Here is a 27,309-nt window from a genome sequence, read left to right as displayed (position 1 = left end):
GTGCCTCGGTTATAAACACAGTGACCACATATGCGTGTTTGTGCTTCTGAATGTTTTATTCTGTCCGGCTGATCTATCCTCTACCTAACACGGCTGTGTTAAAAGCGTACTCTAATACCACATCTCTCTAATACACTCTACTCATCGCTGTAGCTTTACGGTACCTTTGGAACTGGCAGTGTGAGTCCTCAACTTTGGTGTTCTTCAAAATTGTCTTGTCTACCTTAGCCCTTTGCTTTTTCACCAATATTTTAGAATCAGCTTGAAAATTGTGCCCCCCCCAGAACTGAATAAATAAAAGCACTCTGCTATGGATTGGAAGTACTTTTGACCCATACCTCAAAATTCACCTCTTAACAAATATTGAGTCTTCCAATTTATAAACGTATTATGTAACCCTCAACTGATTTAGGGCCTCTTTAATTTCTCTCACTAATGTCTAGTATGTTTCTGTGTAGAGGTCTTGTTCACCTCCAGCAGATTTATTCTTAGGTATTTTATGGGTTTTGATGCCGTTACCATTGGTATCTTTTTATTTCATTTTCTAGTTGCTTGTTACTAACATAGAGAAATACAATTGCTTTTTGTATATCATCTTTAAAACCGGTGTTCTTTCTAAATTCATTTAGCCACAGGATAATGTATCTGAAGATTCTGAAGGGGTTTTTAGCATATATGATTATGTCATTTGCAAATAATGACAAAAGTTTTCTTTTGTCCTGTCCAATTATTGTATCTTTCATTTCCTTCCCCCCTCCCGTCACCCAATGCACTGGCTGAGACTTTGGGGATAATATTAAGTAGAAACGGTAATGGCGGACATCCTTGTCTTACTCCCCATCTCAGGAGGAGTATTTCACCATTAAGCATGATGTTTGCTTAGATTTTGTTTGCTTTTGCGTTTGTTTTTTATGTAATGGAGTTTCCTCCTATTCCTAAGGGTTCTCTAAGGGTTGTGTTTTTAATTATGAACGGGTCTTGAGTCTTATCACATGTTTTTCTGCATCTTTTGAGTTGTTTATATGTTGTTTTCTTACTTGTTCTGTTGATGTGGTGAATAATGGTGATTGGTTTTCGGCTGCTAAACCAACCTCGCGTCACTGGATTGAACTACACTCGATCATTTATCTTTACACATAGCATTGGGTTCAATTTGTTGGTATTGCAGGTAGGATATTTGCATCCACGTTTACGAGAGAGACTGGCCTGTGACTTTTCTTTCTTGAAACATCCTTGTTGGGTTTTGATATCAAGGTTATACTGACTCATAAAAATCCTCTAAGAAGATTTGTATAAAATTGGTATTATTTCTTCCCATTTAAGGAAGAATCTACTGGTGAAGTCATCTAGACCTAAGGCTTTTTTGTGTGTAAATTCCAAATCTAATTTATTTAATTAAAATTGGGCAATTTGGATTTTTAAGTTTCTTCTTACGTCTGCTTTTATATGTTGTGGTGTTTTTAGGAATTAATCTAATTTACCTAAACTATCAAGATGATTTTTGTACATGATATCCTCTAAATAGGTTCTTAAAATATCTCTAGTTAGTCTTTTCAGAAAATCAGATTTTGGCTTTGTTGATTTTCCTAAACGAAATGTTCATTTTTTATTTCATTGAATTGTGCTCTTATCTTCATTATCTCTTTCCATCTACCTTCTTGGGGTTTAAGTTACTATTGTTTAAACTTCCTGAGACAGACTTCGGCCTCTCCTCTTCTCTTAATATATGATTTAAGATCATAAAGTTTCCTCTAAGCACTATTTCATGGTACCTCAAGCACTTATTTTAGCTGTAAGTTGTGATACGGAACATTTTTATTGTGATTCAATTAAAAGTACTTTTCAATTCTTACCAGATTTCCTCTTCGATCCTTGAGATATTTAATTTCCAAAACACTCGAGGAGTTTCCAGTTATCTTTTGCTCATTCGTTTCTAGCTTAATCTCTCTGTGGTCAGAGAACATACACATGTGACTTACTTTCTTTGAAATTTGTTGGGACTTACTCTTCAAGCCCTGCACACGGTCCCTTCTGGTAGATGTTCCCTGTGTGCTTGGGAAGCTTAGATGCCCTTTGGGCACTGAGCACGGTGTTCCGTAAGCGTTGATCACATCAAGTTCCTCCTCGGTTCGTTCAGACGTGTCTCTCTTTAGATGTTTTCACGGCTCCCCTATCTGTTACCCACCGAGGTGCATTCAAATCTCCCACCATGATTGTGGATTTTCTCTTTTACCTTTAGTTCTGCCAGCTTTTGCTTTGATATATTTGAAGCTTATGTTGTTAAGTACATACGGATTTAGAATTGATCTCTTCCCCCCAAATTTTGACCACATTTTTTTTTTTTTTTTTTTTTTGCCACGTGGCATGCGGGATCTTAGTTCCCCAACCAGGGATGGAACCCCTGCCCCCTACAGTGGAAGCATGGTGTCCTAACCACTAGACTGCCAGGGAATTCCCTTGACCGCTTTTTAAATGATGAAATATCCCCTCTTCATCTCTGGCAATACTTAAAGTCTTCTTTGTCTTATATTAGTTTACCTGCACTAGCTTTCATTGGGCAACGCCAATGTATGTCTTTTTCTATCCTTTTACTGTCAACATTTCTATGCCTATCTATTTCAGTATATTTATAGGCAACATCAAATTGTTTTTTTAAATCTCATCCGACGATCTTGGTTTTTAATTGGAATATTTGGTCCCTCTGCAATGCATGCAATCTGCTATCTCACTTTTCTTTTTCCCATTTGTTCCATCACTTCCTTTCGACTTCCTTTCCTGCTTCTTTGGGTTAATCAAAACTTGTTCTTAATTAGTTTTTATCCCCTCTTAGCTTGTTAATTCTACCGTCCTTTATTATTCCATCAGTGGTTGCCTAGAGATTATCACACACATCCTTGACTCGCTGGAGTCGACCTCAGATGAGCACTTTTCCCGTTTCCCTGACAACACGTGGTGCTCGCCACTGTTTATCTCCACTGATGCCTCCTCCCTTTTATGCTATTTTTATCATGTATTTTTAGCTATAGCTATGCCTTAAACCTCAGGAGACATTATCACGATTATTTCAGTCACTTTAATTTACTAACCTAAACTTTCTCAACATATCTGTCCTTTTCTACATTCTTAATTCCTTCCTGTATTTCTGGGCACCCTTCTGGGACCATTGTTCTCTACCTGGGGAGACCCCTAAGTCATTCTTTCAGTGCAGGTCTCCCAGCAGTGAATTCTCTCGGTCTAGTTTTCATCTTCTTTTTTTCCTTTAATTAATTAATTTATTTATTAATTTATTATTTTTGGCTGTGTGGGGTCTTCGTTTCTGTGCGCGGGCTTTCTCTAGTTGTGGCGAGCGGGGGCCACTCTTCATCGCGGTGCGCGGGCCTCTCACGGTCGCGGCCTCTCTTGTTGCGGAGCAGCAAGGCTCCAGACGCGCAGGCTCAGTAGTTGTGGCGCACGGGCCCAGTTGCTCCGCGGCATGTGGGATCTTCCCAGACCAGGGCTCGAACCCGTGTCCCCTGCATTGGCAGGCAGATCCTCAACCACTGCGCCACCAGGGAAGCCCTCACCTTCTTTTTTTATAATTATGGTAGAAAATATGCATAACATAAAATGTACCATTTTAACCATTTTTAACTGTATCATTCAGCGGCATTAAGCACATTCACGTTGTTGTGTAACCATCACCATCATCTCCAGAACTGTTTCGTCTTCCCAAACTGACACCCTGTCCCCATTGAATGCTCACTCCCCATCCCCCTCCCCTCAGGCCCAGCCCCACCATCGTACTTTCTGTCTCTGTAGACTTGATGACTCTAGGTCCTCATACACGTGGAACTATACAGAGTTTATCCTTTTGTGACTGGACTATTTCACTTGAACCTTCATTTTTAAGAACGTATTTGACGGGGTATAGCATGCTAAGTTGGTAGGAATTTTCCTTGAGCACTTTAAGGATGTCATTCTGGCTTTCATCCTTTCCATTGACAAGTCAACCATCAGGATAATGTGTCATCATTCTCACCCCCACGCCCCTGACTTTAGAGCTTCTGCAATGTTCCCTGTGGTCTGCAGCAGGGTTACTCCGATGGGCCTGGGTCTGTTGTACCTTGTCTCTCTCTCCAGCTGGATCCAAAGAGCTGTTTGAATCTGTGGCCTGATGTCTTCCATCATTTGGGGAAAATTCTGTGCCACTGAGGCTTCAAAATTATTCGTTCTCCATTTTGTCTCCTCTCCTTCTAAGGTGTTACACGTATTAGAACTTCTAACCTTATCTTATATGCCTTGCACTTTTTCCTAGATGTTTAATTCTACGTTCCCTCCATACTCTAACCTGGCTGTTTCCTCCAATTCACAAATATTCTCTTCTCCTCTGCCAGCAAATTCATCTACTGCATTTCTTAAGTTCCATGAGTGTCCTTTTTGTTCTGGAATTTCCTTTCTTTCTTTTTCATATAGATTCTACTTCTCTGGTGAAATTCTCCATCTTGTCATCTATTTTCTTGAACCTACTTATCAAGGTTATTTTCGAGTCCTTATCTAAAAACTCTGAAGCAAACCAATGCAACTGTTTGCTCTGAGTCTGTGGGTCAGCGTATTGGGCTCCTCACCTGGCTGGTCTCACCTGGCTCGTCCCAGCGGCAGCTGGGTGGTGACTGGGTGGTCTCAGCTAGCCTCCGGAGTCTGGAGCTGTTGGGCTGTCAGCCAGGGTGCCTCAGCTCTCCTCCACGTGGCTTTTCTAGCAGCCCAGCTCAGACATGTCCACATGGCAGCAGCATTCCATGATGATGGAAATCGTTGGGGGGAACTCCGATTGGGGGGAACTGCAAAGGATTTACACCCATCTCTAACCTCCCCCCGCCCACCCTCTGGCCATAAATTTTTACATTCCCCCCAAAGTAAAATTCACTCACCCCTCCAAGAGACCCCAAAGTCTCATGCGATTAGAGACGGCACCCTGTCCAAAGTCCAGCATCTTACGATAGGCCTTTTTTTTTCAGTCTCTGCCCAGTGCCTGGTCCCCAAACCAGCACTATGCGTTTCAGGATTTTGGTATGATGTACCCCACTTTGGGGTCCTAATTTCTTTTAATCTATTGCAGCGTGGCAAACCACAGCTAAAGTTAGTGGCTTCACACTGCAGCTCTTGCCTTATTCATGAGTCTGTGGGTCAGCCATCTGGGCTCGGCTCAGCTGGGAGGTTGTCCTGCTGGCTCTGCGTGGGGTGACTCTCACAGCTGCAGTCCCCTTGGACGCTTATCAGGGCCGGATGGTCGAAGATGGCCTCAATTCACATGCCTATTGCTTGGTGCTGGCTCTTGGCCGGAGCACCATGATTCTCCCCGTTGCCTCTCCAGCCAGCCAGCTCAGGTGGTTCAAGCGACCCCATTCCAAGAGCACACAAGTTAGACACAGTGGGACTTCCCCAGCATTCTCTTCATCACAATAAGGGTCAAGGTCAGCCCAAATTCAAGCAGTGAGAAAACCAACTCTATCTCTTGATGCAAGAGCTACAAGTCTTTAAGGCATTGAATCTACCACATCTTTAGATCTGTTTCCGTGGTCTGTTTTGTCCATTTGTTTTCAGTCTGCTGAGTATTTATTAAAAACAGAACAGAGGCTCCAGGATCTTATCCCTACAGATAATTCAGTTTTCTCTGGCGTGCAGAAGGCGCGGGACAGCGCACCTTGCTCCAGGTGGGGATTGAGGTGATTTGAGGCTATGGCAGGGTTGGGGGGTCTCATCTGAAAGCTTGGGGTGTTTGCCAGGACCCCGTCTCCTTGGTGACCCTGAATCGCTTCTCCTCTCCCCAGTGACGTGAGTCTGTGGAGGCCTCTGCTTAGCTCTTTATCCTTCTAGCAGCTGCTTCTAGCTCCGTTTCTCAGAATCTCACCCCATGCTGTGCGGCTTAGTCCACAAATGCTTCAAGGGGAAATTGCGTGAAAGGGGGCTTCCTTCCCTGTGGCCCCCCATTCACCAGGATCTTGGCCCATCAAGTCCTGGATGTCTTTGCAGCCCTGGACTCCTGCCGGCCCAGGGAGCCCCCTGCCTCCCATTCGACTAGTGTGCCCCACACAACACACGCACAAACGCACACGTGGGCGCTCCCAGTTCCTTTCTCTTCTGGGACCTCAGCCCTTGGAGTCTTCCTTGCTCTCAAAGCCATCACACAGCTGTGGTGGTGTTCTCAGCAGAAGGTTTGGTCAGATGCAAGCCTCAGAGGCAGGAGGAAAATCCCCACTGGTTCCATGTGGATGTATTTCCTTCCGGTCTTTTTCCTATGAACATATATATATATATCAACGATTGTGTTTCCCTTTTTAATGATGTTTCTAGAAGGAACTTCAGAGGGGATACCGCACGGTCTCCTTAGCAGGGTGGCTCAGGTGGTAACTATCCCTGGCTAATTCGTCCGGCAGCCCTATATTTTCCAAGTGGGTACCGGTGGGCGGGCTATGAAGCCTTCCGGCTGGCAAGGACCTTAGCTGTCATCTGTTTCACCCCTGCCCACGCTCCTGGTAAGCAGCCAGAAGGCCCAAGGGTAGAAAGAAGCTTCTGTGTCTCTACCGTGAGTGAGGGGCAGAGCCATTGCCAACTCGGGACCCTGACTCCTACCCCACTTCTGAGTGGCAGGCAAGGCGAGGGTCCCTCTAGGGTCATCCCCCTAATTTAAGGCCTCTTGGCCTCAGCCTCTCCTCCTGCCGCCAGGATGTGAGCTTGCAGATCCCCATCGGAGGGGGTCGATCACTCTCGTTGTTTCTGGAAAGGTCCAGCCCTTTGCCGCGGATGGGGGACACATTTGAGAAGCCTCCGAGCCTCTGAGAGTGGTGGGCGCGGAATGACCATCTGGTCCGCACTCACGCCCTCCTCCCCATTCTCCACTGCAGGCTGCGGGAGCACCACCGGGCCACCATCAAGGTCATTAGGCGCATGCAGTATTTTGTGGCCAAGAAGAAATTCCAGGTGAGTCCTGTACTCAGCCCTCCTGCCCTGGTCCACCCTGAAAGCCCCTCTCCCACCCACAGCGCAGGCTGCGGGGTCCCCATACCCTGCCGTATCTGACACCTGACCCTTCACCCGTCAAACACCCTGCCATGACTTCAGGGTCCGTCCCCAAGACAGCAGACCCTGGAGGGACACTTCCCTGGTCGGCCTGGACCCTGAGGCCCGGCGCAGAGCCCAGAGGCACGCAGAGCCCGAGGGCTCACTGGCCCCTCCCACCCCCCACCAGACAGGAGTGGGAGTGACTCGGGGAGGGTGCGGAGCCCGCCCTGCGTCACCTGGGCAGGAAGTGCTCTGTCCCAGGCCGGCTCAGGGCTCTTGTCCCCCTCGCCCACCCTGTGCGAGTCGGAACAGAGGGGAGATCCAGCCCTGCTCTGTGCCCCGGGGTGGCCCACCTTTGCAGGGAGAGGTAGGGTCTCTCTGGCTGGGCGGGGCTGGAGACTGTGGGCTTCCCCATTGGCACTCCTGCCAGGGGTGGGTCTCCCGCAGCAGCCCCTGGGAGCCCGCAGAGGAAGCCAGCTGGCGGCAGGCTTGGTGCCCTCCTTCCTACGTGGGGACCGTCCTCCGTCTGAGGAGCGGGGCCCAGCTCAGCCCTGACTCTGAGAACATGGAACCTTAGGAAGCAGGGACCCTTGGGGGAGGCCATTCTCTTTCCAGAAGGCTTGGCCACCGGTGCCTTTCAAAAGTGAGTCCTTGGTGGAGCCAGGACTGGGGGTCGCCCAGAGCCAACCAACACCCACATCCCCTGGGCCTGCTTCGCCAAGCAGGGGAGGTTTGGGGGGGGGGCTTGTTCACCCCCCCGGGAGGTCACAGCGAGGCTGGGACAAGAGCCAGCCCCCTCTGGGCCGCACCTCCCACCCCAGGCTGAAGGCTTGACGCTGGCTCGTTCCAGCCCCCTCAGCTGAGCCCTCACCGCCCAGGCCACAGAGCCAGACTCGGTGCGGGGTTCTGGAAAGCCCACCCCCCGCAGCCCTGGGAAGAGCCCTTCCCCCGCTGGTGGTGGGAGCAAGAGCGCAAGGGCCCGGGACGGCGCCCACGGGTGCCCAGCCCTCACACAGGCTCTGCCATGACACGGCCGCCACTGATCCCGGCCCCAAGGACGGCCCTGCTGAGGCCCTGCCCCGGCCGCCCCGCTCCGCCGGCGACCCGGCAGCACCCGTGGCCCCCTTGGCTGGCTGGTTTGCACACAGAGTCCCCGGGGGCATCCTGCTGCCTGCCCGTCTGTCTGCCTGCAGCCCTGGAGGGGGGCCGTTCGCCACCAAACTGGGCCAAGTTGTGCTAAGGCTCCCGCCAGGGCCTGGGACTCCTCATTGTTGGAACAAAAGAGTCGTGGTGAATGCTATTGTCGGCCGGCGCCAGGAGGTCTGCCCAGCAGTGTTCTGGGCGAGATCCGACGGTCCCGGACAGAGGGCGTCTGGGTTCTGTGGCTGTTCCTCCCCCGAGGGCCCGCTGCCCTGGCGGTACCAGCAGAGGGGTGGCTTGGTGGAGCAGGGAGCTCAGGGGGCGCTGGGTGAGGGCGGGCTGGCCTCCTGGGGAGGGAGGAGGAGGAATGGCAGGAACCCCCTCGGGGGTCACGTCTGGGCAGGACTGCTCCCAAGAGCAGAAGAGGCCCCCGGAAGGGCCACGATGTGTTGCCCTCGCTCGAGGGCCATTGGTGCTGACGTCTAAACCCACAGAGGTCAACCTGGGGAGCAGAGGGGTCAGCGGGGACCCTTCCAGGATGGGGACGGTCCCCAGCCTGAGCAGCTGGGCCACCAGCGTTCCAGAGCAGAGCCCGGCAGGGCAGAGGCCATAACCTCTGCCTGGGGCACTGTTGGGCCACGCAGGGCCGTGCCAGGGTGGACACCAGGCTTCCTGGGGGCTGCTTCCAGGGTCTGGGGCACCCAGCAGGGCAGGCGGAACCTTGGGGTTCATGGCAGGCCCAGCTCTGGGGGTGATGTGAGCAGCTTCCAGCTCAGAACCACAGCCCGCCCTGGGCAGATGGGCGCCACAGTGGCTGGAGCAGCTGTGGACGCTGGTGAGCGCCCGTCACAGACGTGCAGGCAAGACAACTGGTTGCTGACCTCCCTTCCAGGCCGAGGGTCTCCTTTTCTGCCTCAGGACACAGGCCAGGGTCCTGCGAATGGCCTGGAGGCTTCCGGAAGGAGGCCGGGCAGCCTCACCTCCCCTGCTCCCTGCCCCTCCCCTCGGCGCAGGACCCCCGGGGGGCCTTCAATAAATTGGGCGGGGCCCTTTGAGCGGAGGCGCCCCTGGGAGCTTCCTGGTTTGAGCAAGGCCAGAAGCTGGGGCAGCAGGAGGCCTCCAGGAAGGAGGGACCCACGCACGGACGTAGAAGCGGTGGACGAGTCCCTGGCAGTGAGGGGCTCTGTGGGGCTCCAGGGGCGGCCCCCCACCCAGGCCCAGCTGTCAGGGATGCCGTCCCTTCCCCCGCAGCAGCCCGTCTGTCTGTCTGCTGCACGCCCACCCCCATCTGGCCTCAGGGGCTGCAGAAGTGGCGGGTGGCCCCCCTGCCCGCCTCGCCTGCCGATAAGTACCCAGCTGGCCGCCCCTGCGTCTGGCCGGAGGAGCCAGAGCCTCTCAGCCCTTCACGTTTGCCTTGAACTCGCATGTCCACCGGCGGTCAGTCTGGACAGCCCGGCATTATCTCAGCTCATCTCAGGCTCCTGCTGCTGCCAAGGAAATGAGCTCTAGAGAGAAAGCTGAGATGATGTCTCCAGCCGGGCCCCAGGCCACCACTCGACAAAGGCCTCCAGGAGCTCTGAGCAGACCCTGGTTGGGGGGCAGGAGGTGAACTTCTCAGCTCCGAGACGAGTCTCAGGGGGCCTGGGACCCCACCGTGCCACGGGTCCTGGGTGTCAGTCGGGCGTCGGTTACCCTGTTGTGGTCCACACCCTAGACAAGGCGAGGCCGGGGGTGGGCGGCCTGCTCACGAGCCCCACCCCACCCGCACCCCCGCTTCTGCAGACATGCACACGCACGCCCGGGCACACACACACCTGTCACCTGTACTCTTACGCCTTCCCACGGGGACATCGTATTCACTTGTGCACACAGAGGCTTTTAACACGCTCAGGTGCCCACATTCCCCTGCACGCTGTGGGCCGGGACCTCCCAGGGTGTCTGGGGGACCAGGGCAAGGACCCGCTCCATTCCAGGCCAGGCCTGCCCCGCTTGGACCTCTGAACCCAGACTTCCCCTCTTCTGATCCCACCCCAGACGGCTCCAGCAGGCCTGGAGGTGCCCAGTATAGCTCACAGGAGGCCAAGATCACAACTCAGTGGCGGGTGCGCTGAACAGCAGTGCAGACCCTGGGCTCAGCCGCAGACACTGTCACGGCCACCTCGGGCTCTCCTGGCGAGAGCCAGTTCAGGACCCGCTGGCCTTTCTCACCTACCATCTTACTTCATCCCCACTCCCTCCCTGTCAGCCAGAGGGCTCAGCATCCCCAACTCACAGAAGGACAAACTGAGCCCTGGGGTATTACCACTAGCCTCTAGCTAAGGGCCACTGTTACCCTTGTCGTGAAGCTGAGTGCGTGGCAAGTCAGAGAGCCTGCCAGAGTCCCGCCCCCTCCTGACCCTGAGACCCCACCACGGGCCTTGGCATGTAGGCCACAAAGGGACACAGGGTGGTCCCGGGGCCCAAAGCGGGGCTGGGTGTTACTGTGAGGGCCCCGCCTGGCGGATCTTGTGAGAGCAGGAACCCCCTGGAGTTCTTGTGCCCAGAGTCCCTGACAGGGAGGAGGATTCTGCGCTGCCCCGGGGTTCCTGGGGTCCAGGACGATGTGGGGAGCTGCGAGAACATAGTTAGGCTGCCAGCATTGATGGCAGGGCCCCGGACATGTCCAAAGGGTGCCCAGAGATCGAGGCAGGACCCTGCCCTCAGGGGAACCCCATCTTTCTGGAAGGCAGAGGTGGCCCTACCCTTAGCCTGGGGTAGCCCCAGTCTCTGGGGTGGCACCCCAAGGAGAGGGAGGCCTCAGGTGGGCAGGGAGGACAGATGCCCTGGGGCTCCCAGGGTTGAGACCTGGCCCTGACCCTCAACGGGCCTCTGTGCCTTATTACTTCTCACCCTCTGACCCGCCGGCCCCGCCCTGCCCTGCCAGCTATCTGGCGTGTCTCTCAGGCCCCCTACACTCGCCAGCAAGAGGCAGGAACCTCCCAGCCCATCACTAGTGTGGGCCCTTCAGGGTTAATGAGACCACCTGGGGCCCCCAGCCCCGTCTCCCCGCGGTTCTCCCAACAGAAGTAGCCTATATCCCCACGCGGCTCTGGCTCGCTTGTGTGGGCGAAGGGCCTCCTGGGCCATCAGACCCCGACACGGCCAGCCCAGTGCTCCCTGGGCGTTTTGCTGACGTCGTGAGAAGCCCCGTTCTCTCTGTTGTGGTCTCACCTGAGCCCCGGATGCATTTATGGGCTCAGGGCTGGCGCCGAGCCTGGAGCTCTGGGGTTCCCTTCCCTGCCCCCATGGCCGCAGGCCTGCCGTGGGACCAACCTCCCTTCCCAGGCAGCCTGGGAGCCCCAGCAGGAGGCCTGTCCCCCGGGGCCACCCCTGCTCAGCTCAGGGGACTGCCTGGGAAGGGGGTGGGGTGGGCCACCTCCCCGTCCCAAGAGCAGTGGGTGCGCCGGCCGACAAGTGTGCGGAGGGTGAGCTTGGGGCCCAGGCAGGCGGTGGCCGCACAGAGCTGTGCCCTCCACGCAGTGACTGGCGGCCATGCTGGCCCCCTGCCCCCAGGCCCTCGGCTGGGCCAGCTCTTCCAAGGCAGCTTGAAAACAGGGACCGGCGGCCTGGAAAGGGAGAGTGGGCAGGTCCCTGCGGGTGAGCGGGCAGGAAGCTGAGGCCCAGAGCGGCCGAGGTACCGGCCCAGGGTCACCCAGCTCCCGGGGAGGATGAGCCCGGCCACTGCATGTGCGCTGATCCAGGCCCGCCCTGTGGTGCCACGTGGGCAGCTCCTTAAATCCTGGAAGACCACGGAAGGCGGGCGCGGTCACTGCGCTAACGCTGCGCCCGCAGCGTGACTCTCTCTCTCCCACCGCAGCAAGCGCGGAAGCCCTACGACGTGCGGGATGTCATCGAGCAGTACTCCCAGGGCCACCTCAACCTCATGGTGCGCATCAAGGAGCTGCAGAGGAGGTGGGCGCGTGGGGCCCGGGGGGCGGGGCACGGGGGACCGGGGGGCGGGGGGGGGGATCTGAGCGGGCGGGGGAGGGGCAGGGGCTCACTCCACACATGGCCACGCCTCAGAGACGCTGGACACTTCACAGCCCAGCACACACCCTGTGAGCAGGGGCCAGGTCCAGCCCCAGGAGACACCCCCTCCAGGAGAGACCCTACCAGTTGGGAGCTGAGCACCGCAACCCCTGGTAGCCGACGTCCTCTGGCTTCTGACTTGGGGCCCACAGAGCTCATCCTCAGGGAAGCAGCGTGGTCCTTGGGGGCCTGCGTGGGCTCAGACCGGCTGCATCTCCACGGTGGGCTGGCCTGGGAACCGAGCTCTGTGCGACGCAGGGTGTGGCTGGGAGACGTGCCTGTCCTGACCACAGACCAGGCCAGGGGCTCAGGCTGCCCCCGCCCCTGTCGCTGACCTACTACAGGGACGTGAAGCCCACCCAGCCCAGTGACCTGGCCTTGCCCCGGAAGGGCCCATTTGCAGGCCTGCCTCTCTGCGAACATTCAGGACACTGGGCTATCCTGGCACCCTGCTGTGCCCAGGGAGGGTGACAAAGGAGCAGCCCAACCACTGCCCTTCACCTCTGAGCGCCGCCCCCCAAAGCCCCCTTGGGAGCATAGGCCTCTGGAACCTGGGAGGCACCTGGCTGGTTTTTGGGTGGCAGTGAGGGGCGGCCCCCAGAGGGGGCGGGCAGCTTGTCTTGCTGGGCACATCAGCCCATCCACCCACCGACAGGCCAGATGTCCGTGCGGTGCCCCGGCCAAGCGTGAGCCGGTCTCCGTCTCCCTCCCTCCCCCCCAGGCTGGACCAGTCCATCGGGAAGCCCTCCCTCTTCATCTCCGTCTCAGGTGGGTTTCTGCATCGAGGCACCCTGGGCGTGGCAGCCCAGGCCGCACCCTCCTACCATCCCTCCACCCACGCCTGCCTCTTCCACCATCAGAAAGCGCATGTCTGGCAAGGAAATCCAGAGAGGGGGGCAGGCAGACCCACCCTAAGCAAATTGGCTTCAAACATGATTTACAGGGATTTTCAGTTAGTGCGAGAACCCGCGTGCGTCCTTACAAATGGCGGGCTTTTCCAGGCTACTGATGTGAGTGTGGAACCGTGACCAGGACCCTGGGAAGGTGGGGGCTGGGAGTGGGGTTGGGGGGTGAGCCCCCAGCTAGAACGTCGGGGAGCAAGGTGGGTGCTGCTCTCCAGCTCTGAGGCTCGGCCTCATGTCCTCCGGAGGGGGGCTAGGGGGTCACACCAGGGAGGGCAGGGCCAGGCCAGTTCCTCGGGGTTGCCCTAGCCCAAGTTCAAGTGGGAGGTGCAGCTCACTCAGGGACAGGGCGGCAGGGCCCGCAGGGGCGACAGGCCTCCCCGGCCAGAGCAAGTTCCCCCTTGGGGTGGAATGTCACCTTTGTACAGCGGGCACCATCTCAGGCAGCCCCCGGGCAGGGTGGGTGCCTGTCCTCTGAGGCTCTCGGAGGTCACAGAACCGGAAAGGGTGGAGTGGGGACAAGCAGGCCAGCGCCCGGCCCACCCACTGCCGCCCCTGAAGTTCTCAGCACAGAAGAGCTTCTAAGAGACATTCCCATAGGTTCGGGCCTTTGACCCTCACTCCCTCACCCCCATCGCCCTTCTCCCCGAGCCCAGTCGGGGTCACCTGCCCACCCCTCCCCATCTGCCAGCCCAGGCGTCCCTGACTTGGGTGCTTTAACCCCACAGAGAAGAGTAAGGACCGCGGCAGCAACACGATCGGTGCCCGCCTGAGCCGCGTGGAGGACAAGGTAGGCGCCCGAGCCCACGCCAGCTCTCGCGGGCCACGCAGCGTCGCTGCTGGCGGGCGGCGGGCAGCGGCCTTGGGGCCCAGACGGTGCCGTCCACAGCGGCGTTTCGCTCTCCAGCTCTGTCCTGAGCGTGCAGGGCTTGGATGGTGCCCTAGGTGTCTGGGGTCTCCCTCCCTCCCTCCCTCTTTCCTTCTTTCCTTCCTTCCTTCCACCTGTGCTCGGTGTGGGCTCCCTGACGTAGGGCTTCAGCTCCTCTCTCATGTGCACTGGGCGTCGGTCCCCGCGGGAGGAGGACGCTGAAGGCCAGGCTGGTCTTAGACCTCTGACAAGTGGCATCATTATTGGCAAGTGGCACCGAGTGCCCACAGTTCCTCCCTGGCATAGCTGAGGACCGCCCGGTGCACGCTGAGGTGGGCAGTGTTGTCCACGCTGCCTGCGGCTCCCTCAGCCCCCAGCCCGCTTGCACTCAGGGACTCAGAGGTGCCGACAGGGACACGAGGGTGCATCAGGTGGGGAGGAGGGGGTGTGGGCTCCAGGACCCTCCTCCGCAGGGTCCTGACAGCAAGGGAGGTGGGGAGTGACGGCCGAGGCCCTGCTGGCTGTCCGGTGGGACGTGGACGCCGTGCCCCCTCCGCTCCAGGGCACCGGCAGCCTCGGTGGCCGGGACACCCCAGTGCCCGCCGGGCTCTGTGCCCGCGGCCCCGCCTCTCAGCTCCGGAACCCCTTCCCAGGGCATCCTGGGAGCCTCGGAGGATCTGTGGAATGGGAGGGGGCGGCCTGCGCCCTTTGAAGTCTCCGTGGTTTGGAGCAGGCTGTTATCTTGCCGAACAGCTCGTTCATCTACATGGACTTTATCTGAAAGCAGCCGGGGGGCTAAAAATAGAGGAATTTCGGTTGAGCAGGGATGCGTCCGACTCTCGGTTTCCTGGGCAACGCCTGGCTCTGGCCCGTGTCCATCTCTGCTGCAGCTGGGCAGGCGGGCAGGGGCACAGCTCCGGGTTCCTGCCCCACCCCCCCTGGCCTGGGCCTGCAGGGCGACCCTCTGCCCACCAGCAGTCTTCCCTGGCCTGGGCGGGTATGGGGCCACGATCCTGTACGTGGGGGAGGGCCGCTGTCCAGGTGCCCACGGGGGCTCTCACGTCGGGCCTGGCCCTCTAGGGCTGTGTGACGCCAACACCCTGACCCCGCCGGAGGGCTGGCCCGTCTCGGTCAGCACAGGCCTCGGCGGGCCTGGTGGCTCTCCTTTGCCCAGGCAGGTGGTCCAGTGGCAGATGCCCTGTCTGGCAGGATGGGTACTGAAGCTAGGAACGGTCAGCTCCCCAGGCCGAGTGGCATCAGAGGCTCTGGGGCCTGGACTCCGCCTCTCTGGTGACCCGTCCTTGGCTTTCACTCGTCTCCTCGTGTGGGACCCGGGACGCGGGGCTGGCAGATTCCGGGAGAAGCAGCAGGTGGCCACGCCCAGTACAGCAGACCAGGCACCCAGCTGGGGGGACCGGTGGGGCGGGGCTTCCAGACATCAACGGATGCAGAGGTAGAGCCGGGGAAAGGACCCAGGGCCCCCCACCCCCACCCCCGCCTCCTTGCCCAGCTCTGGCCAAGGCAGCCTTCACTGACTGGCCCCCGCCGCTGGCAGGGGTCGTGGTGGCCCACGGGCGCGTGAGCCGGCCCCCACCCAGCAGCCCTGGGAGCGCCCCGCTGCCCTGTCATCCAAATGCGCTCACCCCTCCTCAAGTCCCTGCCCTGGTCTGGTTCTGTCCCCTGTCCCACTGTCCTGGGCCTCTCTTACGGCTCTGCCCACTGTTCCTCCAGACAGGCCACCCCTTGAAACCTAAACCAGAGCCTGGTGTCCTCTGGGGGTGATGAAGGGTAGGAGACAGGGTCCCCTGGAGCCATCTGGCCGCCGGTGGGGGTCTGAGAGCCAGGGCTCAGCCCTTGTGCAGCCAGGGTCGGTGTGGCGGGCTGAGGTGCGGCCCACGTTGGCCTTGGGGATACAGAATTATGGGCCCACATTTCTTCAGATCTGAACAACAAAGGGAAGGGTTTTCTGGAGTCCCTGATCCCTGGGGGCAAGGTTGGGAGCAAGGCCCCTGGTGGCCTCCACCGTCAGGCTCTGCGCCCAGGACAGGGGCCGTTTCTGGGCAGCAAGTATTCCGGATGTTCCGCACACGCTCAGGGAGATGGGCTCTGTGTCGCCTTCGTCCCCCATCCTGCCTCCCAGGAGCTGGTTCCGCCCAAGAGGCACAGTCATGCCCCCAGGTCTCAAGGCAGGGAGCAGGCCGTGCTCCACGCTGAATCTCTGCCCCGTGGACACGTGCTGGACCCGGGCAGAGGCTGCCGTGGGCCGGCGTCCAGCTCAGCCTGCCCAGCCCCGCCCCCGCTAGCCGATGCCCCCCTCGGGGACAGACCCTGGGAAAGGGCCCCGCCGGGCCCAGAGGGCACAGTGGCGTGTCCCAGGCCCCACGTTATCACCGCAGCCATCGGGACCATAAACAACCCCCCTCGCAATCCTGCTGACTGAGGGAAGTTGGGGGCAGGAAATCCAGCAGCCGTCCAGCCCTGGGAAGCCCAGCAGGCCTGCAGTGGTGGCAGTGCCAGCCGGCCCGCCAGCCCCAGCCGGAGCCCCGGACCTCCCCCAACCCCATCGGGCTGGCCTCAGGCCGGAAGGGAGCCTGGCCCCCAACTGCTTCCTCATCTCAGCTCAGGCCCTCCGCGGTGACGGCGGTCCCGGCCCGGCGGCTCACTCAGCCACAGGACGAGGGGCTTGGAGAGGAGGGGGAGGGGACTTCGGGGGGCACAGCGGCTGCCCCCATCCCCGTCCTGGGCGCAGGTCATTCTGGGGGTCAGTGGCCGGGCTGTCCACTTGCAGGGAGTCACCGGGGGTGGGGGAGGCCAGCTCAGCTTGTGCAGGGGGGCCTCTGTTTCCCGGCAAGGAGGCTCCTTCCCATGTCCAGTCCAGGGGCCACATGGGCTGGAGGGCCCCCCACACTTCCTTCTCTCCGGGGTCCTGCAGCCTCGTTGCAGCTCACACTCCTGCTCAGAGCCCCCCACCCGCCCTCAGGATGCCCCCTGGCCCTGGCCCGGGCTGGCTGTGCAGGCCTGCCTCGCTCCGGGGGCATGGGGAGCAGACACAGCGTTCCCCCGCCGCAGCCTGCCGCCCACTGGCCTGGGGAGCCCGCTGACCCCCTTAGCTGTGCGAGGAGAGGGCTTGAACTGCTTTGTCGCGTTGCGTTCTCTACCCTGGCGAGGACTCGCTTGCCCAAATGAAGTCTCTTTTACCAGTGGGGAAACTGAGGCCCGGAGAGGTTGAGCGGTTGCCTAGTTAGCTGGTTAGGTAAAGAGCTGGTCCCGGCGGAAGCCACAGACAGAAGGGGAGATGAGGTGGAGAGAGACAGAAGAAAGCAGGAGAGTATTGCCCAGACAGAAGGGGTCTGGTTGAGAAGAGGCCGCGCAGGAGCACTGAGGGCCAAGGTGAGGGCAAGCAGTAAGGTCCACGGGCGGCAGCGGTCAGATTCCGACACGCCAGGCCCTGGGACGGGTCCTGAGAACGCGGCCCCCAGCGCCCCGGCCCCTCCCCGTCAGGGCTGCTCCGGGGCAGGGACCCTGCGGCTCTCTGGGGACGCGATGGAGAAGTCGGCTCCCACCTTCCTCCCCCAGTGTGTATTCTTAGCTCCGTCCCCAGGACCTGCTGCAGTGTTTACATTGAGCCCTGTTTATTTTGCAAGCTCAGCTCACACTGCTTTTGCTGATATGAGGAACACAGTGGGCTGGGAGAATTTCTTTCTTCTCTGTTTTTGCCGGAAATGTTCATGGCTCAGAGCCGGACACAGGGAGTCCTGGGTTTCCAGGCCCCAGTTCAGAGACTGTGGGTGGGAAGGGCCCCCCCCCCAGCCCCCCGACATTCCTTCTACCGCCCCCCGGCCTAGAACCCTAGCCAGGCACACCTTTCTGCCTGACAGCAATGCCCCCCAGGCCGGGCTCCCCAGCCCCTGCCCTGGACCAGGTAGGCCCGGTCACCCAGGACCTGGCGTCTGCCCCAGACCCCCGTCCTCCTGCTCTGTCCCCCTCCCAGACTTCTCCACCCACCAGGCCTAAAAGCAGGACCCGGAGTCCTAGTCATCCCAGCCACACCCCCTGCTCCTACCACCACCCCGAGAGCCCCTCAGAGTGGCTCACCCTTGCACACCAGCTGCACGTCGCCCCCGCTGAGTTCAGGCCTTTATCATCTTGGGCTTAGATTATTTTTCCAGACATCTATGTGGCCTCTGGCCTCTCCCCGCCACACACCAGTCCTTCACGTTGTATTAGCTTCCTTACACACTGCTGAAACCCTCCAGCTAATATTTTCCTCAGAGTTTTTCTGTCCACATTTGTGGGTGAGATATGGACTTACAGTGTCCTCGTTGGGTTATGGTATCCAATGCAGTGAGCCTCACAGAACGAGTTGAGAAGTGTTCCCTCTTCTTCCATATTCTAGAATATTCCGTATAGGGTGAGGATTCTCTTCCCCTGAGTGTTCGGGGAAACTTGGAGGTAAAGCCGCCTAGGCCTGGTGCGTTCCTTGTGGGCAGGTTTTTCATCGAGGCAATGACTCGGATGGTTATGGGACAGTTGGGGTTTTCTATCTCTTCTTGTGTCAGTTTTGATAAGTTGCGTATTTTAAGAATTTGTACGTTCCCTCCTAGTTTTCACATTTATTGGCATTTATCGGCATTTTAGCATCCGCGTCGTCAGTGGTTAGCCCCTTTTTTATTGCCAACATTGTTTACACTTTCCCTTTTCTCCATTGGTCAGGCCTGCCGGCTAGTTGATGATTTTATTCATGTTTTCAGCAAACTTTTGACGTAGTCGATCCTCTCGTGTGTCGGTTTGGTTTTGTTTCGTCCACTTCCCTTTATTTTCTTCCTTCTATTTACTCGGGCTTAATGTCTTATTCTTTCTTTAACTTCTTAGGTTGGATAATTATGAATTCTAAAACTTTCTAGATTTCTAAGGTGTGCATTGAAGACTATACTTTTATTTTTCTCTAAATACCACTCAAACTTCACCCCCCAGGTTTTGATATATAGCATTTAATTTTAATGTTCATTCACACAAAGATTTTTCTAGTCTCCATTATGACCTCTTGTTTATCCCAGGAGCTATTTTGGAATAGGAATTTTGTCATTGTTATAATTGTTATTCCTCTGTTGTCAAAGAAAGAGATCTGTAGGGTATCAATCATTTTTTTTTAATAAATTTGTTTATTTATTTACTTTTGGCTGCGTTGGGTCTTGGTCGCTGCGCGCGGGCTTTCTCTAGTTGCAGCGAGCGGGGGCTGCTCTTCGTTGCGGTGCGCGGGCTTCTCATTGCGGTGGCTCCTCTTGTTGCAGAGCACGGGCTGTAGGCGCGCGGGCTTCAGTAGTTGTGGCACATGGGGTTCAGGAGTTGTGGCTCGCAGGCTCTAGAGCACAGGCTCAGTAGTTGTGGTGCACAGGCTTCGTTGCTCCGTGGCATGTGGGATCTTCCCAGACCAGGGTGGATTCTTAACCACTGTGCCACCAGGGAAGTCCTGTAGGGTATCCGTCTCTTGGAACATTTTGAAATGTGTTTTACAGGTACAACATGTCATCAACTTTTGTAAATGTACCTTCTGTGTTTGAATACCATGTGTATTCTGAAGTTGCTGGGTACAGTGTTATACTTGTGTTCATTAGAACGAGCTTGTTGATTGTTTTGTTGAGCTCTATATCCTCACCGGAATGTTTTTATCTTACTTGATCTATCATTACTCAGAAATGTGTTGAAGAGCCAACAATTGTGGAGAATTTTTCTAGTTTTCTTTATTATATTTCTGTCAATTTTTGCTTAATGTATTTTTAGATCTTATGATCAGATACATATAATATCCAAATTTTTATCTATTCCCTGCTGGAGTCAATGTTTTCTAATTCCATAACACCCGCTTTCTCTCAAGTAGTGTTCTTTTTTCCCTTAAAGTCTATTGTCATTGTTATACAAACCTCATTTTGTTTGTAATCTTTTTTTTTAAGCTTTCTTTTGAGGTATAATTTACATGCCATAAAATTCACCCAATGTAAATGTCGGCAACACATTTTAGTAAATTTCTAGTTTGATGTGCAGCCGTCATCAAAGCTAAGTTTTAGAACATTTTTCAACACCCCCAAATTCCCTCAGTTCCATTTGCAATCATTCCCAGCTCCCACCGCCAGCCACACTCAATCACTGACCGGCTTTCTGTCTCTGTTTCCTTAAATTTCTATAAGGCTAGAAATTCCCCTTTTCTGGATGCTTCATATAAATGGAATCAGACAACTTGTGGTGTTTTGTGTTTAGTTTTTCTCACACAATGTAACATTCTTGAGGGTCATCTGTGCTGCATCATGTATTTCTTTTCTTTTTAACACTGAATAGTATTCTGTTGTATGGATCAACCACATTTTGTTTATCCATTTGCCAGTTGATAGACGTTTGGATTGTTTCCAGTTTGGGGCTATTATGGTCAATGCTGCTGTGAACTTTTATCTACAAGTCTGTGTATGGACATATGTTTTCATTTCTCTCGGTCAGGTTCCTAAGAGGGGAATTGATGGGTCATATGGTAAGTTCCTGTTTAACTTTCTAAAAAACTTCTAAACTGTTTTCCAAAGGGTCTGTACCATTTTGATTTCCCACCAGTAATGTACAAAGGTTCCACTCTCTCTATATCCTTGCAAATACATGGTATGGTTGGCCTTTTTTCTTTTCGCCATTCTAGTTGTGGGTTTGATTTGCATTTCCTTAATCACTAATGATGTTGAGCAACTTTTCATGTGCTTATTAGCCATTCATAGTCTTCTTTGGGGAAATGTTTATTCAACTCTCTTGCCTATTTTCTAATTAAGTAGTTCTGTTATTGAGTTGTAAGAGTTGTTTATATGTTCTGGATACAAGTCCTTTATCAGATATATGACTTGCAAGTATTTTCTCCCATTCTGCGGCTGTCTTTTCATGTTCTTAATCATGTCTTTTAAAACACAAAAGTTTTAAATTGTAAAAAGTCCAACTTATCTTTTCTTGTATGACTCATGCTTTTGAGGTTACATCTAAGACCTGTTTGCCTAATCCAGGGACATGGACATTTTCTTCTATTGTTTTCTCATAGAAGTTTTTAGACTCAACTCTTACATTTAGGTCTATGATTTATTTTGAGTTAATTTTGGGGTGTAGTGTGAGGAAAAGTTCGGGGGTTTTTTTGTTGTTGTTGTTTTGTTTTGGTTTTTGGCTTTTGTTCTTTTTGCTTATGGATATCCAATTGCCTCGGCACCATTTGTTGAAAACGTTACTTTTCCCCCATTGAATTTTCATGGCACCTTTGTCGAAAGTCAATTGAACATAAATATATGGGTTTATTTCTGGATTCTCAACTCTGTTCTATTGGTCTAATATCCCTATCCTTAAACCCACATTACACTTTCTTGATTATTGTAGCTTTGTAATAAGTTTTGAAGTCAGGCAGTGTAAGTCCTCCAAGTTTCTTCTTTCTCAAATCGTTTTGCACATTCTAAGTGCTATGAATTTTTATATGAATTTTAGAATCAGCTTGCCAGCTTCTACCAAAAAAAAAGAGAAGAAGCCTGCTGGGATTTTGATGGGGATTGTGTTGAATCTATAGATCCATTTGGGAGAACTTGACGTCTCGACAATATTGAGTCTTCTAATTCATGAACATGGTATATCCTTCTGTTTATTTGATCTATTTTAATTTCTTCCTGTGATATTTTATAGCTTTCAGGGTACAAATCTTACATATCCTTTGTTAACGTTCCCCCTAAATATTTTATTATTTTTGATGCTACTGTTAATGAAATTGTTTTCTTAATTTCATTTTTGAATGGTTTGTTACTAGTATACAGAAATACAATTAAATTTTGATATTAAGCTCATAAACTGTGACTTCATTGCTATTAATTTTAGTAAATATTGTTGTTATTGTTGTTGATTCCTTAGGATTTTCTACATACAGGATCAGGTCGTGTGTGAATAAAGACAGTCTTAGGTCTTCCTTCCAATCTGAATGCCTTTAATTTCTTTTTTTTTTTTTTTTTTTTTTTTTTTTTTTGCCTAATTACACTGGCTTGGCTGTCCAGTAAGATGTTGACTAAAAGTGGCTAGAGAAGGTCTTACAGGGAAAAGTATTCAGTCATTCACCATTAAATATGATGTAGATTTTCATTAGATGCTCTTTATCGGGTTGAGGATGTTTCCTTCTATTCCTGGTGTGTGTTCAGAGCTCTTATCATGAAAGGATGTTAGATTTTCTCAGTTGCCCATTCTGCATCTTTTGAGATGGTCACATGCCTTTTAGCCCTTATTCTATTAATATGGTGTGATACATTAATTGATTTGAGGGTGTTAATCCAATCTTGTATTTCCCACTTGATCATGATATATGATCTCTTTTATCTGTGGTTGGATTTTGTTTGCTAAGATTTTGTTAGGAATGTTTGTATCTATATTCATAAAAGATATTGTTCTCTAGTTTTATTGTGACTTTTTTTTTCTGATTTTGGTGTCAGGTTTTTTAATTCTTGTCTTTTTAATCCTGTATACACATTTTAGGTGCCTTTTGTAAACACTGTGTGGCTAGGTTTCTAAAAAATCATTTAATACATTTATACTTAATGTAATTTCCAATATATTTTGATTGATTTTCTAGCAATGTATTTTGTCCCTTTCATCTGTACTAAATTTTTAAATGTTTACTCCAGTCCTCTTTCTTGCCTCTTGTTGGATTGATAATTATTTCTCATTCCATTTTTTCTTCTACTAGTTTTGAAGTTATATGGCCATCCTTGCAGAGGTTAACCTAGGACATTGTAAATGGTTATATAATAGAGCCATTTGCTATATTTACCCACATCTGGAATAAAATAAGGACCTTAGGACATTTTAGTTTCAGTCTCTCCTGCTGACTTATGTATATGTCTTGTTGTATACTTTAGTTCAAGCATAATTAGTAGTGTTTTATACAATCAATATGTGTTAAGTTTACCCACCTGTTTGCCTCTTTTGTCACTCATCATTTATTTTTCATCTCAGATCTTACATCTGGGGTCACTTTTTTCTGGCTGAAGTATTCATTAGAATTTCCTTCAGTGCAAATCAAAATCCCTCTGATTTTATTTGTTTTAAGATGACTGTTTTACTGCTGTTCTTAAAAAATATTTCCACTGGGTATAAAATTCTAGGCCCTAGGTTACCAAAAAGATGTTCTGTTAACACATTGAAAAGATTGTCCAACTGTACTTTGACTTCCATTGTTTCTATTGAGAACAAAGATGACAGTGAGTCATTGCTCTTTGGAAGGCAATGTATTTTTTCTCTCTGGCTACTTTTAAGCTCTTTCCTTTGACTCTAGTGTTCTGCATTTTCACTATGTTGTGTTATTAATTAGAGAGTTTCTTCTGTTCATTCTGCTTGGAATTCAGTGAGTTTCCTTAATCTGTGGTTGGTGTGTTGCGTCAGTTCTGGATTACACTCAGCCACTGTCTCTTCATACTTTGCTTTAGTTCATTATCTCTTCTGTAACTTTCATTAGACATTTGGTAGACCATCTCAATCCCCTCTGTGTCTCTTAGTGCCTCTCTCTCTCTCTCTCTCTCTCTCTCTCTCTCTCTCTCTCTCCCTCCCTCCCTCCCTTTTAAAAAAATCACTTGTTTCTCTGTACTGGGTTCTGGATAATGTCTTCCGATCCATCTTCCAATTCACTAGTTATTTCTTCAACTGTTTCTAATCTGCTGTTAAACCTATCCAAAGAATTTTAAATTTCAATGATTATTTTCCTATTTATGGAAATTCTATTTGGTTTTTATGCATACTTGATAGATCGTTTTTATAGTATCTTTCCTTTCACTTGTATATTCAAACTTCTAAAAAATTTCTTGAAAACTACTGAATATGGCTATTTTATATTTAATTTCTCGTATCTAAAGTCGTTGTGAATCGGCTTCTCTGTTTTTGTTTTTTCTTCTGGCTTTCATTCATGGTGTTTTGTTCCCTTTGAGGATTTCCTTTTTTTAATCACGAGTTCATATGTCTTAAAATGTATCTGTGGGGATTTTTGAGGTCTAATGTGAAGTTGAGGTTCTTGGGGCGGCAGGGGGGATCTACGTTCACCGCTTCCTTTGCTATACACGTGGGGGTATTACCAGCCTGGACTATAAATCCTGGGCTCAACGTTTTCAAGACCACCCAGGTGGTGTGCATTTGGGCTTCCAAGCTGAGCATGGACCAGCTTGTGGATGTGACTTCTCAGGGCAAATATTGTTCCACCCCTGTTAGCGGCAAGACAATTTTCTATTTGGTCGTTTCAGGGACGAGGTTATTTCTCATTGACCTTTACACTGAACATAGAGCCCTTTGAAGGTTCCAGCTTTACGTAGGGCTCCGCTGTGACACTTCCCACCTGGGGCAGGTCTGGGCTTGGATACCTAGCTATCCATCACCTGTGAGACTGTGAACACCAAAGCTCAAGTGTACTCAGTTCATCAAATGCCTCCAGGACACCTCTTACCTCTGTGGGCTCCACTTTCACTGCACATTCAGCCTCTGACCTCTCTTACTTCCTGGCTAGCTCGTCAAGGCCAATGAGTCTCATGGTCAGACAAACTCTTGTTCACTTACAGGGGACAGAGTCAGGGTTTGGAAGGTGGGATTTTTCTGGGCAGCCTGAGTCTGATGGCTGCTGTCCCAACTCCCTGTACTGATTCCTGACCTTCCCATGTTCCACCTCCCCATGAAACCGGGAGCCACTGGGCCGTAGTAACGTGTCTTGTTCATGCTGGTCCCTGGGGATCTTAGTGATCAGTAGGTCTTACGCTGGGACTCCAGTGGGGACTGGGTGGGGCCACCAGCCCTTGGTAGGCTGGACTGCGAAGGATGCCAGCCGGTCTTGAGCTGGGAGCCTCTAGACCAGGGGCCAGCAAACTGGGGCCCACAGACCAAATCTGGCCCCTGACCTAAAGAATGTGTGACAGAGACTGTACGTGATTCCCTAATGCCTATGATATTTACTATCTGGCCGCTTACAGGAAAGTGTGCTAAGCCCCAATTCAGACCAATGTTGTCCTGTAGAAATACAATGGGAGCCACACATATAATTTTAAACTTTCTAATAGCCACATCAGAAAAAATAAACAGCTTAAATTCATTGTAATATGTTTTATTTAACCCAACAGATGAAGATATTATCATTTCAATATGTAATCAATACAAAAGAATGCTTAGGATGGCCCACATCCTGTCTTCAAACGCCAGCATGGGTTTTAGACTTAGAGCGCACCTCAGTTTGGGTGCTCTACTTCCGTAAGAACTGCTTGGTCTGCGTTTAGATATCATAAAATTTACAGTTGAAAAGGCGGATTCTCATGCCTAAAGCATTCCGAACAACCATAGCTAAAGTCTGCCGATAACTGATTTGGGGATCTGTATTTAAATTTAATTGTGAATTCGTTAAAATTAAATCAAATTAAGATCCAGTCCCTTGGTCTCACAAGCCACATTTCCAGTGCTTTTAGCCAAGCAGGTCTGGTGAACAGGCTGTTAAAGAGGCAGCTTCAGACTGTCATGTGCTTGTGGACAGAGGCGAGAGTGGTCCCCGAGCATCTGACCAGGCCAGGACCAGGGAGGTGCTGGGTGAACACCAAGAGGATAAGCAGATGCTGCTGCGGGGCAGACAGGGGTGGGGGCGGGGCTGGGGCTGGGTGGGAGGGAGCGTCTTCTAGCCCCAGCATCCCCTCGGGACTTCCTCGCACCCTCCTGGGTTCCCATTCCTCAGGCTCTTCCCTGAATTCCTCCCTCGAGCCCCTCTGGGTCCATGACCCACGCCTCCCCAAGGGGCCTAAGGACCGTCCACCTGGGATTCTGGCTCTTATAACCACATCTGTCTCCTAGCAGCCTTGGCTCCTGGGGGGCCGTCAGGAACGGCGTTCCCTGCGTGAGGCTCTGTTTCCAGGCTGCCCCGCACTCCGTGGCGCACCTCGTCACCAGCTGCGGCCGGTTGCACTGGAAAGCGGGGCGGCCTCAGATGGGCACCGATGGCCCTGCTCCCCCCACACGCCATGCCCAGACCCCCGACTTTCCTCTGCCCACCCCCAACACGTCTCTCTTTGCTGGTGAGCTGCTCTTGAGTGGCACGGCCGTAAATAGGCGAAGGCGTGGGGCCCCGCCTGATCAAAGGGCCCCCTTCAGAAGCCGTCATTAGCTGCTATTCTGGGAACTGGTTATTTTAAGGTTAGTGTATTTTTTCTTTCCTGAGGAGCCGTCTTAGTGGATGGCAAGGTCCTGAGGTGCTGGCTCTTCAGTCAAACCACACAAGCCCTGTTTTGTCTAGGGTTTCAAAGATAAACCTATAATGAAAGCGTCAGTTGACACTGAGCGCCGCCATCCCCATTCCTGGGCAGAGGTGGGCGGGCCTGCCAGGGAGTCCCCGCGCCCCTCGAGCCACAGGGAGACTTGACGGGCCCCCGGGACGGGGCTGCCATGTTCCCGGAGGGAGCCCGAGGCCAGAGCCCCGCATTCTCACGGCCAGGGCAGCCCCCATAGGACTTGCCTAGAGCCTGGCTCGGGGGCCTTTTCAGCAGTCGGCCCGGCTTTGGCCAAAAATCTGTGGGAAGATGCCCACCCCCACCAGTGGCCAGGGGGACGCACCGTGACGCCGTGGTTTAAGGAAATGGTCATACCCAGCGCTGGCACCCAGGTGGGAAAACAGGCATTCTTACACGTTGCTGGTGGGGACGCAAATTACGGTAGCGACAGAGCTTCTGGGAAGGAATCTAGCAGCGTCTGTTAACATTCAAAATACATGTACCTTTTGATCTAACATCTCTGCTTCCAGGAAGTGAAACCCCAGGGTCAGAGATCTATGTATCAGGACGCTTGTCACGCTCTAACTAACTTGTGACCGAGAGACGTGGGGAGCCACCTGGCTGCGGCGAGGGAAGAGCTGAGCAGAGGAGATGCCGCCCAGCTGTGGGCACCCGGCCCGATGTCTGTCAGTGGCTGTGGAGCCACACCTTTGATGAGTCGCTAAGTCAGAAAGCTGAGACGCCGAGAACCGCTGGGGTTGTCTGGGCAGTAGGCAGTGCGTGTGCGGCCGTGAGATGCTCCGTCCTCGTCTGTCCGAGGTCAAGGTGCCCCTTGTAGCCAGTGTGCGTGTTCCGAGGTATTTCAGGTAGAGATGTCGCATCCCATCCAGCTTCCTGCTCTGGCCTCGGTCCTCTGTCAGCTGGGGATGCTCTCCCACCAGAATGACTAGCCCCCAAACTCAAAATCCTGTAAGCCCTACACCCAAGGCCCCCTCCCCAGGGCTCTGGGTTCACTCAGCACCCAAGC

At 53.1% G+C, this 27,309-nt stretch overlaps 1 protein-coding gene across 3 annotated transcripts in view; it reads left to right on the top strand.

Moving 5' to 3' along the window:
- The window catches only part of KCNQ1 (potassium voltage-gated channel subfamily Q member 1), a gene marked incomplete at both ends in the record, with an annotated part of 348,420 nt that overhangs the window by 264,810 nt on the left and 56,301 nt on the right, over nt 1–27,309 (top strand). For all 3 annotated transcript variants that reach the window (XM_082844721.1, XM_082844720.1, XM_082844719.1), the window contains 4 exons: nt 6,882–6,957; nt 12,035–12,129; nt 12,968–13,014; nt 13,877–13,938. In XM_082844721.1, coding sequence (XP_082700847.1) covers nt 6,882–6,957; nt 12,035–12,129; nt 12,968–13,014; nt 13,877–13,938 — 280 coding nt within the window. The remainder of the gene's footprint in view (nt 1–6,881; nt 6,958–12,034; nt 12,130–12,967; nt 13,015–13,876; nt 13,939–27,309) is intronic.

The sequence above is a fragment of the Leucopleurus acutus genome, assembly GCF_964270905.1.
Source record: "Leucopleurus acutus genome assembly, chromosome: 8".
Lineage (NCBI taxonomy): Eukaryota > Metazoa > Chordata > Mammalia > Artiodactyla > Delphinidae > Leucopleurus > Leucopleurus acutus.
This window is presented reverse-complemented; position numbering and strand designations above follow the sequence as displayed.